We start from the raw sequence: 16,210 nt of genomic DNA on the forward strand, positions 1-16,210 counted from the left end.
AAAAATATAGCAAAGATCACAGAGGGTATCGCATTGTCCACAAATCCTCCAAATCCATACCGAAATCGCATACATCGCGCAACCACAGCACCGAACCCCCAGTTAGGGATGAGGCATGGAAATTAGGGTAAGATGCGAAATAGGAGCGATAGAAAAATGATCTCACACAGGGCCTCGCGTCTTACCTAAGAAATGATGATATCCTATACTTCATTTCCGCGGTCGAGGCGGACGAGAACCTCCGGTGGGACAGTGGGAATGTACTTTCTTGCTCGCTCACGGTTGGTCCCGCCGAGACCAGCCCCGTAGGAGATGAGCATATCTGTACTGGTGGGAAGGGAGAAAGGGAGGAATAATGTTGGGTCAAGGAAAACACTTTCCTTGCCTGGGCGGTCTTCCCTCGACTGTAGAGCGATACTCGTAGGCCGAGAAGATGTGCCTACTGAACCCGGAGACGCGAGGTTCGGATCGGGTGTTGCGGGTGTAGATTGAGGTTCATCTTTGGAAGGTGTCTTTGGTCGATCTTCGGGTGCATCTGATTCTGGTGCAGCAGCAGCCTTCTCCTTCTCAACCTGGATTCGATGTTGTTCCCGGAACAGGATTTCTGGATCACGCTGCATATCGAGGAGAAACTTCATGGCCTGTTTCGTCAAGCCCTTCTCGCCCACCTCAGCTCGGTATGACTTCACGACATGGATTAGCTGCAGCGGAGTGAGCTGTTGGAGCTGGAGAAGAGTTGTCACAAGGGATTCGTGGTCATCACCGAGCGACGAGAAGCATTGCAGCCATTGAAGTAGTTGAATAACTGGGTCCAGGTGTCGGCGAGCGGCATCGACTGTGGTCTCCCCTGTACTGGTCATAGAACCGTTTTCGTAATGTTCCGGTTGTCGGTTGTTATTACGAGCCCAATCCTCCAAGGTTGAGACATTCATGCGAATCTGCATGGCTTTCGTTCGCGCCAGGTATCGCCTCGTACTCATGATCCGGTTGAAGACTTCCGCGCTGATCCAGTACAGTAGCTGGGACAGAATTTGCGTGGTGATGACCGAGTGTACATCATACAGATCTAAGACAAACAGCGTTGATGACAGCAAGGAGGTAATGTTGCGCGGTGAGATCTGTGCTCGGCGGCGTGGCGATGGGGGTCGGAATCGCTTGTCCGCAGGCTCCGGAGCCTCGGATTTCTTCTTCTTGAACAGCTTCCATTCATTTTGGAAGGGAATATCGTCCAGCCCAGGGATGGTTTCATGGTCCAGCATTGCCGCATCCAGGACTTTGTTCATACGCCGTTCCGCATCACGAATAATCAAAACGAAAATTTCGTTGATCAATTCGGCCAAGTGAAGTTGAAATTGGACCGTCGCTTCTTGCAATTCGCCATCTTTCTTCAGGTAATGAAGCAGAAGTGTTGCATTGGACAACCAGAATGCCTGCATCGTCATATCCCATTGATAACGTTCCACGACATCGTTGATTTTTTCCGTGGCGAATGTGAGTAATGTCGTAAGAAGCTCAGGACTGGCATGATAGTGTGCATAACGCGCGCTGAGGAACAGGAGATTCGCTGGCACAGGCTTTTGAGAAGGGGACCGTTGTGGCGTCATGTTTGTGATGATCATGTCCAATATACGTTCCAGCTCGTGGTCTTGGAATACGAACATCTGATCATTCAGGCATCGATCCCAGACGAACTCCTGTTGCTCTTCAAAATCGTCGTCATCCGAAGGCTTCACCTCGCCGTTAGCCTTCAAGTTCTTTCGACTGGTTTTTAGTCGTACAGGAGCACCTACCTCGAACTTTTCGTCTAATCCAAGGCTGGACAAGTCGACCTCGAGATTTATAGCACTCTCTTCCATCATCATGCGACGTTTCATCTCGTTCTCAGCAATCTCGTCTTCGAACCGACCGTGCGCTAATCCAGCATCATAGAAATCATCTTCAATAGCACTGGGTCCAAAATTGTAACCGTTTTCATGCAGATACTCGGAAATTTCGCTGCCGGGCTGCGCAAAATCGAAAGCAGTACCACCAGAGGAAGACTTGATATCCGGCGAAGCTCCATGGTCGAGGAGCGTCTTCGCGATCGTTTTGTGTCGATTTGTCATAGCCCACATCAAAGCGCTCCATTGATTGCGATCTTGCTGGTCGACGAAAGCTCCGGCCTCGATAAGTGCAGCAACGACTTCTTGATGTCCCTAGAATAGACTGTTAGTTCCTGCTAGACAAAAAGAAAACGGGGTTCCTCGGAAGAAAGCGTGCCCCCGTCCCAAGATCGCGTTTCTCAAGAATGAAAGGACTACTCACAAAGCAACTCGCGTATATCAAGGGCACCGTCCCTTCTTCATCCGGCATGTTGACATCGACATAGCTTTTAGCGGATCCTTGAACGATCCTCCGCACCCGCTCCACGTCGCCGTTGCTCGCAGCCATGTTCAAGCTCTTTTGAAGAATATCCCGCTTCTCCGCGACTGTCAATTTCTCGTCGGCCGCTACGCTGTCTTCACCGGCACCAAGGGAGTCAAATTCGCGATGTGCAGCCTGTGCGGCGAGCATTTCCATTAATCGAGCGTCGCTGTCCTCCATATCGCGAGCTCGTAGCTCGTGCTCCGAGTCGTGTGCGTGGTCATCGAGGGCGAGGCTGAAGCTCAGCGGTTTCGCGGCGACTGGGGTAGTAAGGAATTGCGACTGGCCTATTGGAAAAAGGATTCTGTGTTAGCTTCTAGCAACAATGAAAGGCTAGTATACAGTCCTTTAGACTGGCCGGGCCAGCCGAGGTCAGACAGAAGGGAGTTCGAACCTTGCCACGCATCGTACATCTCCGTCTCCTGTTGGAACACCGGGACCGATCGGCGGTCGTCCAGCGACTTGGGAAGATCTTCGGGGAGCTCTTGGGGGCTTCCAGAGGACGCGGGGCTGTGGTTGTGGTCAGGGTCGACCTCCAATGAAGCCCCGCGTCGTGGCTCGGTCGTGTCCATCGCGGCGGGCCTACAGTCGAGGAGATCGAAAGTAGGACATCCAAAGGATGTAAGGTGTCTAGGACGGTCCCTGAGGGAAGAAACGCGCAAACGGAGGGGGCCCTCCTCGATCAAAATAGGTGTTGTCGGAGGGAGTGAGCTGGGCCGCAGCTGAAAAAGGTGTTTCGGCACGTAGATCCAACCACCGCCAGTGAGGCCGCTTTATGACGCACCTTGGCCCAACCCACTTTATATGAAACCGACTATCCGACGGTGTTACGGTTCCCGGATAAAATGAAGGCTGAAGATCGTCGCAGAGAATTTTATGGAGCAAACCGCTAGGCTAAGTAGACCAATCTAAGTTTTCTGCCGCCATTGAGTACATGGCGATCTAAGCCGAGGACACCGAGGGTATGGACGAATCATAATAAATCGTATATAAATCCCATTCAACCATGATATTTCCAGATTCCCAGATCATATGCAGATGCTCGCTTCAAACGCAGAAAGAACGAGGGCTAATAAGAAAATGTACCCAAAGAGTGCCCAGTATGTAGAGGTACAGTATATATGGCGGAAGTCAACGCCTGATAGCGAAAGGGGGTATGAAGAAACCAATTATCAAAAAAAAAAAAGAGAAAGCAAGAATACAAATCTTATATAGAGCAAGATCACTCGAGGCTCTTGCTGCGGGACTGAATATCCTCTTCAGAAAGAGATGCGATCCACAAGCATCGCTCAATGATACCCTGTACGGGCTCGAAGCGGTACTTGGTGCTGGCGTCGATAAGACGGAGTAGGCTTTTAACAATACGCGCAGCAGTGCGGTATCGCTCAAAGTTGACCAGTAAGCCACCCGCGTTGCTGTTGACTTGGGCGGGCTTTTGTGCGTTGTAGGTAAGATCATGGACGTACAAGCCTATTGCTAGTGTATCAGTATTTGTGCGTGAATTCAACTTGGGAGTGGAAGCTTACCGATGAATGGAATACAGCCTTCTTGAAGATTGGCTGTCTCCATCTCGACCCGGAGATCATGGAAGTTGCGCACTGGTTGAATCAAACACTCCATGTCTTTGAACAGTCGCTTGTCCTCCTGAGGAATCAGTTGCCAGGTTTTCTGCAGCCGAGAACAATCAGAAGAAGACAGAGCAATGGCGATCTGAAGCATGGTAGCATAGTTGCAGATGCGGCGGGCATGGGCGGCAGTGTGAATGAACTTGATGACAGTGCGTACCCGCTCGTGAATATCGAGGGTCAAAATGATTTCAGACACGACCCATTTTACCATCAGGTTGAAGCGGCCAACAACCAAATCGATACCCTTACGTTCTTCCGCACTAAGGAACTGGACCCAACTGACAATGCATGGCGAACCACTGCTCCATCTCATCTCGACCAGATCCCGCCAATCGACTTCACTCAAGGCTGCCATCTCGACGAGGGTCAGTTGCTGAGCTAGCACCTGAGATTCGCACGCAAGCACGAATGGCACATGGCTGGGCCCAGTTTCGTTGAGAGGATTTGGCGAGGCGTGATACTGCTCAGAATTCGAGAGGACATTACTCGAGAATTGTGGCACATTTCTGGAGTTCTGGTTGGGAGCGTCCGCTTCACGGCGCCGAGGAGAGGTATCCGGCGTAAGAGGCTGCGCTTGAAACAACACTTTGTCCATTGGCGAAGCGCAAGAACCAAAAGAGCCTGGGTGCTGGATGGTCATCGGGGGGAGAGGGCGGGTGCGCCAACGGATGAGGCGGAATCTCGACAGTCGACACTGTCAGACTGCGAGTATCGGTCGATATACGACCCTCCATGGCTTCACGCGAGTCAACCATATCGACAGACATATCGGAGGACAGAGCCGATCTGTGCTTGGGTGTTTCTTGGCCGAGGTTGAGAGGACCTGATGTGGGATTGGTTGAGCCCCGAGGAATCCGCTGGATGCTTTCTGTCTTCTGGATGATCTGGATCGAGGGATGGGACGATGCTAGCTCCGATGTGTCTCCGCTGGAGACAAGGCTGAGAGGAGCCCCACAGGTATTATGGGTGACGCTTCTGTTTGCGGGAGGCTTCATAGACTCGTCTGACAAGCCTCGTTCGAGAAGTGGGATCGAGTTATATGATTCTTCGGACTCTGCCACGGAGTCAGAATAGGGCCGGGGCGGTGCCAGCCGACCCCCGACAGTGGAGTACGCTGATATGTCGGTCTGGCGTCTGCGATCCCCACCGGCATAGTCCTTGTGTTGACGGTTGTATGTTTGTTTGCCAGTGGGTCCCAGAGAGCTCTCGGGCTGCTCCTGGCCGGCCGGAAAAGTTGCAGACGAAGGAGGACTCCATTTTCCCTCGAGCTTAAGCAAAGTCGATTCAACTCCACCGTCATCATCATCAGGGATTTCAGCAAATCGGGCAATCGCTGCTTCAAAGGAGCGTCGCACATTTCGGTTGGCTCCACCGTGTATCAAAGAATAGCGAGGATTTGGAGGAACCAGGGCGGTTGGTGGTCTTGACACAACATCCGTGGTCGTTGTCGTTGTCTCCGCTAGGGAGTCGCCACAAGATTGGTTGGATATGAAAGATTGCCGGTCCGGTTCGGGGTCATTATCGTCGACAAATTGCATTTGTCGCAGATTTCCACCGGGTCGTCTGCGGAGTGCCGGGCCAAATGGTTTATCCGATGATTCCTGCGCAAAACTAGAGCTGGAAATAGACTTGCCTGGGTCACTGCCCATTGATTGGCGTTGTCGAGACATCCCGCTCTGGAACGATGCGTACTTCCGGAGACGAAGAGAAAGTGACATCCTCTTAGTGGGTGGGATTTGGCCTTCAATGTAAGACCTCCGTTGAGAAGAAATGACCGAAGGACGATGGAGAGGTGGCTCTGGTACCGGAGTGGATGGCTCCTCACCATTGTAGAATACCGGAAGCAGATACTCGCCTTCCATTTGTGTTGATTGGCCATCCGAAGTCACTCTGCTGTCGGAAGTTGAACGAACATGATGGTCCAAAACATCCGGTCCGGGCTCCTCTTGCATAGCTCCAGTCATTAAAGGAAACTCAAATCCGGTGTCATCAACAATAACAATGGATCCACTACCTGAGGTAATGCCACTCTTAATTTTCGACTGCTCGGCTCGAGGTGCCTGGAGAGAGGACTGCTCCCCTGGGTTTGGAGAAGATTGTTGTAGTGTGATCTGGGGCCGCTGCGCACTCGCCGGTGGTTGGAGCTCCCCCTGGGCCTCATTTGGATTAATGGCTAGACGATATTGCCTCAGAGCCTCATCACAGAGCACATCAATCCTTGCTGGACGCTTGGGAATCGCAGCCATCTTCCTCTCCCTGTAGAATTCGGACCCTAAAGAGATATTATTGGGCATGGCAGATGTCTTTCCACGAGAGGGCAATGAGATTGCTTCCGAAACATTTGCAATCCGTGCGGAAACACTTTGGCCTCCATTCCTTGTATGCAGTGCACGTTTAATTGAGCCAATTATAGTTCTCATCCCGGAATTGGACTGGCCTATTCTGGGCCCTCCATCCGGTGTGCTCCTCCGGTCTGGGTTAGAGTTCGACTGAGGAGGAGCCAAGGGAGGTGATTCCGGCGCCATCATGGTCATATATGATTCTGCGGGGGGATATAATGCTCCTCGAATGAAGCTAACAGGGTCCAAGATTTCCTGGGGAGCTGTCCCCGTAGATCCAGCTTCCATTCCCGACGAGGGCAGCCGATCATCTCGTACCGAGTCTGAGAAGCTGGCACTTCGCTTATGGCCGTGGCCATGGAACGGATGGCGCGGTATCACCGGCGATGAGGGAGGTGGCTCATGCGGAGATGTCGTCTTTGTCAGGCCCAATGGCACCGGACGTGGCCCCTTGCCCTTGGAGTGGGAGAACGAAAAGCGCTTCGGTGATCTAGGAGGCAGCGAGCAAGAAAGTGCCATTAGACTTTGGTCACTTTTCGTTGAAAAGGGAATACTCTGAGTAGTTGCAGCAGAGTCGTTTCGATCATGATGAGATGGAGCGGGGGCGGACTCCTGGAAACTAGTTTCTGCGGGTGGAACGTCTGGCTGAAATGCATCGCCATTGGGTAGCTCGAAGTGGATGCTTCCAGGTGCAATCGGACTATCGGGGTCGTTGTATGTGCGAGAATAGTCGGAGGTGGTCCAGTAGATCGAGCACTTGCCGTTCCAGCAACGCTTCAAGTCAAGGAGGATTTTCAAATCACTCATCCCGCCATTCTCCCGAGACTTGACGTCTTCATACAGATCATTGATAGTTTCACAGAAGTGAGTTCGAAGATCATAATGGGTGATGAAGTCATCCACAAAATAATTCAGAATCCAATGGCGGAGAGCAGCAAAGGTGCGGATGCGGATAATTCTTCCATCCTCCTGCAGGCGGTTGATAGCCCATTTCAAGCGTGCGAGAAGCAATGCAAGAAGGTGGCTTGGCGAAAGATAGCAGCGGAAGGTAAGAAAGAAGTCCGACACGAGCTCATAATCCATGAAAGATTCGGAAGAGATCTGCGCGACGATCCGAGCAGGCGTAGCAGCACTGATATCCTTGGTGCCGGGTATATAGCGCACGACGGCTTCGCTGTCCATGTCCGATACCAGAGTTTCGTAGATGGAGGGTTCCACTGGTCCTTTCAATTCATAAACCATGGAGTTTCGCGGCGCTGGCGAGGCCCGGCTGAGATCAATGGCCGCCGTCCCCGAGAACATGGAGACCGCGAAGGACGGGCGGTGCCGTGAGTATGAGTCTCTGCAATGTCCACTCGACAGATGTGTCGGCAGCGGATCCGCCATACCGCCCAATAAGGTCGAATTTCGAAAATTATCGGACATTGAGGTCCGCGTGTAGACGGAACTCTGCAGGCCCGCGCTACCTTCTGTGTTGAACCGTGGTGAACCGAGCCGATAACGAGGCATCGGGACCCCCAGCGCGGTATTGGGGGTTTTCTCATCAGCAGATTTTGGCCGATCCTCCGATCGATCGATCACGATGCGCAGCTCCCCCGTTTCCCGGCTCCGGCCACTGACTGCTTCTCGGAAATCGTCGAAACCGAAGTCGCTCCCTCGCGAGGGGAACCGACGGCTTCAGCGCGAGTGGATTCTGGAATGGCCGACTCGTTATCCACGCCTACCTCCCCACGGGGGCGTAGTTCAGACAGCTGCGAACTGGACCACCGCGAGGGATCATCTCGGAGATGCGCGTGACTCTTGGGTTGGAGATAATTGGTTGTTATTTGATCGATGGTGGCGAATGGAGCAATCTGGGGGGCTTTCTGGGGTGGATTTGCAACCGGCCTGATTGCGGGAGAAGGTATTGTCAGCTTTGCTGTGGCAGGAGGGTGACACGAGACCACATCGCCGAAATTCTCGATCGATCGTACCTGAGAAAGATCTTCCCGTTCTGGCCGACACTGCCAACGGTGAAATGACCAGCCTTCCTCGGCGCCGGACGCGCCTCCAGTGGGCCCCGGTGTGTCTGTGAGCGTTGTAAGGGAGTTTTTCGTAACAATTCATGGCTGTCTTTCGCCCGGACCCCCGTCGTAGCTGTCCTATCCCGGAGGGCCTTCAGTTCCAAATTCCGCTTGATTATGTTGCCGCCTTGTGCGACGGTATTGGCACGGCGTAAAGTCGATGTCGCATCGGGAGTTCCTCCTATGCGCGTCCGATTCAAGGTGGGCAACTCGTCGATCTGGACTTGAGGCTCGCCTGCCTTGTTTTTGGAATGCAGCGGGTGGTCGACGTTCGCCGGGAAGGGTTCCATGGGTTCCATCGCGGGTGGACGCGAGAGCCCCGGGCAACAGCTCTGCAACGAACCGTTCCACCCGTCGCGACGCGAAGAACAATGGGGGGCGCAGGCGTTAGAAACACAGAGGCATCAGTAACCCAAAGGGGAATCGGTCAGGACGACATGGGAATTGGGGATGGGACGGGACGTGGGACGAGAAGCAGAGAAACCGAGAGAAAACAGAGACTAAATGACATGACGCAAAAAGGGAGACAGCTCTGTTTTTTGCCCAAGTGGAGTTGGGGAACGGTCCCGGGGCGGCGGAACCAGTAGGCGAACGCTGGGTAACCTCCTGCTTGACGGGCAGAAAAGACCGGCCGTTCGGGGCGGAACCGTGGGTGCGCTTGCCTACTACACTCTATACTCTACTAACAGCTGCAGCAGTGTTATGATCTGTTAACTCCCTCCTTCCTCCCGTCCACCATCCCCTCCCGCCAGTTCTGCTGTATCTGCCATCGATCTCATCACATCAAGATCGCCATGGCCTGATTCTGGGTGATAGGTCATTGCCCCCACTTCTCTGCCACTCGCCCCGGTGAAGCGAACTCCCTCCGGCGTTGGTTGGCCGATGCTGCCGCCGTTATGCCGTCTCCACTCCCGCGACGCTGGAACCCGCAGAGCTGAGCACTGGACGAGCTGACAGATGGAGCTCTCAGCTCCTGGATCCTGATTCCCACTACGCTTGTCTCATGCAGTTCCGGCGCAGTGGGAAGGAGGGGAGCGGTTCCACCTGCACTCGCCGCGCTCAGCTGTGTGACTCTTGCGATTTCGATTTTGATCTAAGGGCTGGCGTGACTGAAAGGGGGCGCTGCTCGCCTCAATCTACCATAGTTCCACCGGCGGACCCCAGTAGGGGGGTTAATTTTCTTTCTTTCTTTCTTTCTTTCTTTTTTTTTTTTTTTTTTTTTTAATTAAGGGCAGTTGGCACCTCAACCCGCAATTTTGCATCCTTCACATGATCTACCGGGATCTGCCTTTGTCTCCTCCCGGCGATCTCATCTCAGTCGATCTCAACTACTCTCAGGCCCCCGAAAGCCCCTCCATGATCTGCAGCGGAGGCTCACTTTCCATGCGGGATCGTTTTTCTTGCCTGGAGCCTTAACTCGATGCAGCACTTGCCCTAGCTGTCGAGAGGTACGATTAGCTCGTCGCGCAACTCTCGATCACATTGCTGCAGATGATACCTCGGATGTCCCCGTAAACGCGAGCGAAGCCGCCATGTGCAACTGTGCATTGCGAGGAGATACCTTGCCTGATCACCTATCCGATCGTCAACCTGGTCATCTGCCTGGGCGCCTACTTTGTACGCTGGTAGGTCAGATTCCGAGGCAAAGAAATGGGCTCAGGCCAGGCTATTTATGCATAGAGCAGGTCTACCGTTTCCGCTTGCATAGACTTTGGAGTCTGAAGTACTAGTAGATACGGATAAAGCCAGGAGGGGGTGGGGTGGAAGACAAGGGCGTGTGGCCGTAGCAACACCCTCAGAAAAGGGGGGCTTATTATTACCCTGCATACAGTACGGAGTACAACGTCGGACACCGAGAAACGCTGAACAATATGCATACAATTCCGGGGCCTCATTGTGGGGTGCCCCATCTGATCGATGCTAATCATCATGATCGCAAAATTGTAAAAAATGTACCAATAATCCCCGAAAAGAAGCTGAAAGGAGATAAACATAAACGGCGCAGGCCCCTCTCACAGTACCCCATCATACCTCAACGTGCAACCGTGTGCGATCTACCAAAGCTTGCAGACCGGTTTCTTCGCCGGGCAGTGGAAAGCATCTCTGAATTCGCGCGAGTTGGCCATCGTCAGAATAATGCGGGCCGACTTGGGAGCATGTGGGTCATTGTAGATGCTTTGCTCGGCAGCCTCCTTGGTGGTCTTGCCACACCACCAGTTGGCATACGAGACGAAGAACAACTGCTCCTTGCTGAAGGTAGTCAGTCCGGGAAGGGCCAGATCGGGCCTGGCCTCATCGCGTTTCTTCCACGCGTGGAACGAAGCACCGAGGCCGCCTGCATCGGCGATGTTCTCTCCCAGTGTCAAGCGGCCATTCACATGAAGAACCTTGCCTCCAGGTCCCTCCACAGTATAATTCGAATACTGGTCAACGAAGCATTGAGTCCGTTCCTCAAACGCCTTGACAGTCTTCTCGTCCCACCAATCGGTGTAGTTCCCAATTTCGTCATAGTGCCGACCAGTGGAATCGAACGCTACGGGATGTTAGTAGATGCATAGCGTTTTATTCTTCACGTCATGGGGAATACTCACCATGTGAGAGCTCATGACCACTCACAGCGCCGAATGCACCGTAGGCAAGGTAGAGCGGGGCTTTGGGCCCGTAGAACACTGGGGGCTGCATGATGCCGGCGGGGAAAACAATCTCATTTCCGGGCGGGTTGTAGTAGGCATTGACTGTCGGAGCTGTCATATCCCACTCGTCCCGGTTGGTCGGTTTGCCCAGCTTGGACCATTCATTATGAAGATCAAACCGTGCCACAGCAACTTCATTCTCGAAGAACTTGCTGTCGGATACCTCCAGGTCGTGATAATATTTCTCCACGTCCTGTGCATTCAACAGGTTGGGGTTCTTGGTGGGGAATCCGATCTTCTGAACAATGTTCTCGACCTTCTTGATGCCCAGCTTGCGGACATCCGAAGACATCCAAGCAGTCTGGTCCAGGGTGAAAGCGAATCGCTCCTTGATGTCCGACACGATCTGGTCACCAAGCTTCTTCGAGGCTTCGGGAAAGGAGCTCAAAATGTAGAAACGACTGAGGCTCCAACCAAGACCCGAGTCAAGACGCTTGATGCACTTGCGCCAGCGTTCCTCAGATGACTGAGGGTCCTTTCCCTCGAGCTTGTTCTCGAATCGACGTAGAGGAGTGATCTTGTCATCCTCGATGTAAGTCGCATATTGCTGGATGAGCTTCCACTGCAAGAAGAATGAAACAGTCTCTCGCGATGCATCAGTCAAGATGTCAGACAGGGCCTGCATATATGAAGGCGAGCCAATAATCAGGCGGTCACCCTTGTAATCATGAGGACCCAGTTCTGCAATAATTTCGGCGAACGAGACCTGGGGGAGCAGTGACTCGGTCTCCTTGACAGTGCGTGGGTTATAGTACTTTGTCACGTCCTCCTGGGTTGCAGTGTCCGGGGTCGCGTTGGCAAGCTTTGTTTCGAAAGCGACAATGTTCTCGGCAATCTTGTCGCTGCCTCCAAACCCTTGAAGCACCTGCTTCACGACATCGGTGTATTTGGTCACCATCTCTGTATTGTTGTAATATTCCCTCGCAGGAAGGCCAATCGCACGAGGTGGCGTCACCGTAATAACGACATTGTCAGGATCTCGATCATCCGCCTGGCGCTGTCAATTTTGATGGTCCGTCAAAGAAAGTGGCAGAGTGAGACTCACAGACACACCCGGTGATACCAGGGCATACACCCCAGTCTTCAACAGAAACAAAAGAGCATCCGTGAGGTGATCCTGAGTTCCGGCAACCAGGCCGCTCTTTGAGGGATAGAAGTTCTGCAGGCGAGCCAGCAGCTCATCCAGGGGCTTACTTCCGCGCTGCTTGATGGTCGATTCATCCAAGCAAGCATCGTATGCAGCTTTGATCTTCTCGAAGTTATTGATGTCAGCCGAGTCTGGAGCTTGTGGTTGCTCGAGAATATGCCGAAGGTTGGTTTCAGCGTTCTCCTCCATTATGGTCCCGGCAAAAACAGAACCCTGGTCAGCGCGCATGTCATGGCGCTCTCTCCAACCGCCGCAGACAAATTGGTCAAAGTCGGTGCAAGGATCGATTTGGCCATAGTTGGGGTCGAGGCTATAGAGAATCTCTGATGCCGCATGGATACATTCCGGGGTTTGGCAGATGGCTGGTGGGGATTGCGGGCGTGGAGTGGGGACTCCGATGGGACTGTCTGTTATCGGGAGAACCACGGTCAAATTATTGGTTAATCGGATGAGAAGAGGAGATGAGATGCATACCATTGACAAACTTGAGCACGCCATAAATGGCGAGGCCAACCCAGCCGATTGTCACGGCGCTTTTGAGTAGATCTCGCAGGGGGCGAGCTCTTTGTCCACCATGCCGGGTTCTCAGAACGCGATAGACAAACGTGTTGTTCGCAATCTTGGCGCTTTCGTTGTCTTCCAAAGGGACCTGCATATTGTCCGACTCGATTGTTCTCATGTCGACCAATCCAGGCTTCTCGACCTCTCTAGAGAGCTATTAATGTCCACCATCGGAGGATCTACCAAACATTGACAGACCAACCTGGAATATGGCTGTGCCATGGCTAGAAACTCGACTCGTATGCCAGCTTGCACTTGTATGGTTGGTTTCTTTGAGGGTTCTCGTTTGCGTTGATCAGGCGAGGGACGACTCCGCGCGAGGTTTGGGGAAGCTGCCAGCTGAGGGGATGGCATCACATGTCCAATATTGATGAGTCATCCGATATTGCATAACTTCCTCTTTTGGTAAATGGGACTGAACGGACGAATCCAAACTTGTCAGTATTGGCTTCAACATGAGGACCCATGCTAAAGTGGATAATACTTGCGGGGGACGGTCGCGTGTCTTTTTGTTCCAGACACAATGGTCCGCTTGCCCCGTAACACCAGATATACCTATCTCTGCTCTGGTGTCTCCTTGGACATCTAAATACAGCCACGATCCCATGGATTTTTATGCGACTACTGAGGTGCGTTCAGAAGGCCCTGAAAACTTAAATGGCATTTGTGTAGGACTTGTTGGGGATTCCAGCCCAGGGGATATACATCCTGCCAATAGATTCCTGTGGTGCGGTAACACAACATCGGGTGAGAATCCTGGTCATATCCATCACATATTCTTAATTTTTAGGGTAGTAGTCATATTTTACCCCCATTATATCTATTTTGTGTGGGAGCAAAGCTCTGGTCAGACGTGGCAGAGTTTCAATATTGATTGCCACCTTCATCATGCTCTTGCTATTTTGCACGCGCTTTATACTCAGACACTACTATGATATGATCAGCTACCGTCGAGCAGGCGCGAAGAACTGATCCAAACTATACGTTGCAGACCCCGCGGTGGTCGGGGGCATGACTACCCTGCTGCGTTGCTTTCAGTGCGGACTGCTTGCATCGCTAAGTGTAGCTCCTTTTGCTCCTGATCAACTTTCCGAGCCTCAACCGCAGCTGCCTGCTGAGCAAACCGACTAGCCAGGTCCTCTGCGGCTCGTCAATTTATCTCGCGGTGGAAATGGTCTTTTTTGCTTTTCGGTATGACAAGTAAGAAAGTGAATTGCGCTAATAACATGAGATATGTCGGGTCGTATAAGGTCGATGGTCATCTGGCTCCCGTCGCTCACGAAAACGTAAAGCAATCGTGATTGTAGTGCGGTGTAGACAAAGCAGGGATGGTAGCGCGTATTCCGTGTCTGATGATGTGTGGACGATTGAAACGCTTCGGTCCCTTGCAGTCTATTCAGCAGAGTGGTCCAGATCTTGTATTCTTTACTGTCCGGGTCTATCTGGTCTGGCATCTCATCAGGATATCCACGAATGTTCGCACTCTGATTCCACATGCCCTCCCGAGGGTTTGACTGCAGGATCTGCATGGGAAAGGGATAGTCTCTCCGGTTATTTGCATGGACGCCTCGACTTTTTTCAATGAAAGACATGTTCTGATCTCTTGATGAAGCCATTGAACTAGGTGGGCAAATGTCGGATCCATCTGCACTGAGATGATAGGATAGGATCGGAAAGCTCGGAAAGAAGTTGAAAATCAGAGAGGATAGGGGTGAAGTGAAAAACAAGAGAAAATGCGGTTCGGTTGTCAGGAGACGGACAGGACTCTGAGGAATGTGAGCTCTGTGAGGGATGATGATAGGCTCAGAAGCTACCCTAGGTGGTGTTTAAAACATGGATGATAGATGAAGGTGCTGAGGGTAGTAGATCAGCTGGCTGGCTTGGGCAGGATGGGAAACCTGAAGTTATGAGCAAGATAGAAAGACGTGCGACTCTGTAGTCTAGTGCCTGCTCAGAAATCACCCACAGGGACTGCTGAATATTCAGTGTTCACCCGAGGCACCCGACACCTCTTGTACGAGGTGTGATTGGAAAGTGCAGATAGCCGGCGGCTTTGTTATCCCATGCCCAATTTCCACAGCATGTGATTTTTGCTGAGCTATGGATATTCAAAAGGGAAACAACTTATAAGAATTCGATCAAGTTCGACAGAGAAAACTCAAAGATGCCTGAGCTGAAGCCCTGAGGAGTTCTATGACCCAAGACTCGCTAGCACTTTGTCCATTCCGAAAAAGTGGAAGAGCAAGAGACTGATTGGGATTGTATGCAGCCGCCTAGGGCAAGGAAAACCCCGGAAGATAAAGGCTGCAGGTTGAATAGGACCTTCTCACCATGGACTGTGCTAAGAAGTAGCCTAAGAAACTCTGGTTACCAAAACACTTGACGCATCCAGATTATCCTCTTTCCAGGAGCTGTATCTTGCTAGTAGCATGCTATCATGGCCCACGACCTAAGGCTTCCAACAAGTCGGGGGTGGAGCACAATGAAAATAGCATTAGCGATAGTGCACAGAGCTTCTCTTCAAGACAGAGCCCATCCTCAGGGCTCGGTCCTCCTCACACTTGTCGCAAGCCAGGCTTCAACGGCCCGCAAATATACCTATCTAAAGATAGAAAGAAAGCCACCCCGGGCGCCAGTGTCAAAATCTCCGAGAAAGCGCACGAAAGGCCGAGTCATTTTTTCTGCAGGACGGCCGATTTGGCAGCGGCGCGTCGGAGCAAATCCCGAACAGCCGGGGCTAACGGTCCCAGTGGTTAGGCAGCGAGCCCCCCTGAAGAGTAGGATGTGGGCTGCTGTCAAATGCGGATCGACAACGTCTAATTTTCCCCCGTCCCACTGGCCACTTTTTTAGGACCGTTTTCCCGTTGGACCATGCTCTGATCCCGCGTGCAAACCCGAGCCAGGAAGGTTTGATTACAGTCTAGCGGTGTGGCGGCTGTCACTTCCGGGTTGATCTCGCCCATCTTGGCGAGGAATTGCTTGTGCGTTTTTTCCGTCTGGAGTTTAAACTTCGGCGGGGTCTCGTGCATTTTACACATCATGTTGCGCCTGTCGAGCCGGAGTCAAGGATTGATGATCGCCGTTGGGGATGGCGAAAGCCCATGTGGCCATCTAAAGGAAACCCCACAGCAAGCGGGTTGAGGTTCCAAGAACAGTCTGGCCGCTGGAGGACGGACTCCTTCACGACCTTTTGGAACTTCGTGAGGGCCTCCGAGAGCTTGAGCCAGTTTACTTGTAGTGCACGAACCTCGACTCGTCATCAAACCGGGCGAGAGTGGACGATGCCCAGTGGGTTTGCCAAGAAAGGCACCTTATTCCCTGGCAGAAACGAAAACGAGTATTCTCACGAAGCAAACGGGGATACGATGCTCGTCGA

General features: G+C 52.4%; 3 protein-coding genes across 3 annotated transcripts; all 3 read right to left on the minus strand.

The window, feature by feature from the left end:
* Nucleotides 1–203: 203 nt before the first annotated feature.
* On the minus strand, nt 204–2,975 carry N7532_003890 (uncharacterized protein; the record flags this gene model as incomplete). Its single annotated transcript, XM_056616384.1, has 3 exons — nt 204–2,195; nt 2,305–2,690; nt 2,798–2,975. 3 exons carry the CDS (start codon nt 2,973–2,975, stop codon nt 204–206), a joined length of 2,556 nt encoding a protein of 851 aa, XP_056476741.1.
* Nucleotides 2,976–3,625: 650 nt separating this feature from the next.
* On the minus strand, nt 3,626–8,732 carry N7532_003891 (mitotic regulator LTE1; the record flags this gene model as incomplete). Its single annotated transcript, XM_056616385.1, has 5 exons — nt 3,626–3,873; nt 3,930–4,516; nt 4,569–8,045; nt 8,095–8,169; nt 8,344–8,732. 5 exons carry the CDS (start codon nt 8,730–8,732, stop codon nt 3,626–3,628), a joined length of 4,776 nt encoding a protein of 1,591 aa, XP_056476742.1.
* Nucleotides 8,733–10,487: 1,755 nt separating this feature from the next.
* N7532_003892 (M13 family metallopeptidase) lies at nt 10,488–13,188 on the minus strand (the record flags this gene model as incomplete). The annotated part of the gene is made up of 5 exons (XM_056616386.1): nt 10,488–10,966; nt 11,025–12,117; nt 12,172–12,680; nt 12,748–12,980; nt 13,037–13,188. 5 exons carry the CDS (start codon nt 13,186–13,188, stop codon nt 10,488–10,490), a joined length of 2,466 nt encoding a protein of 821 aa, XP_056476743.1.
* Between the last annotated feature and the right edge of the window lie 3,022 nt (nt 13,189–16,210).

Source organism: Penicillium argentinense (assembly GCF_028826775.1).
Source record: "Penicillium argentinense strain IBT 30761 chromosome Unknown utg000004l_segment0_segment0, whole genome shotgun sequence".
Taxonomy (NCBI): Eukaryota; Fungi; Ascomycota; class Eurotiomycetes; order Eurotiales; family Aspergillaceae; genus Penicillium; species Penicillium argentinense.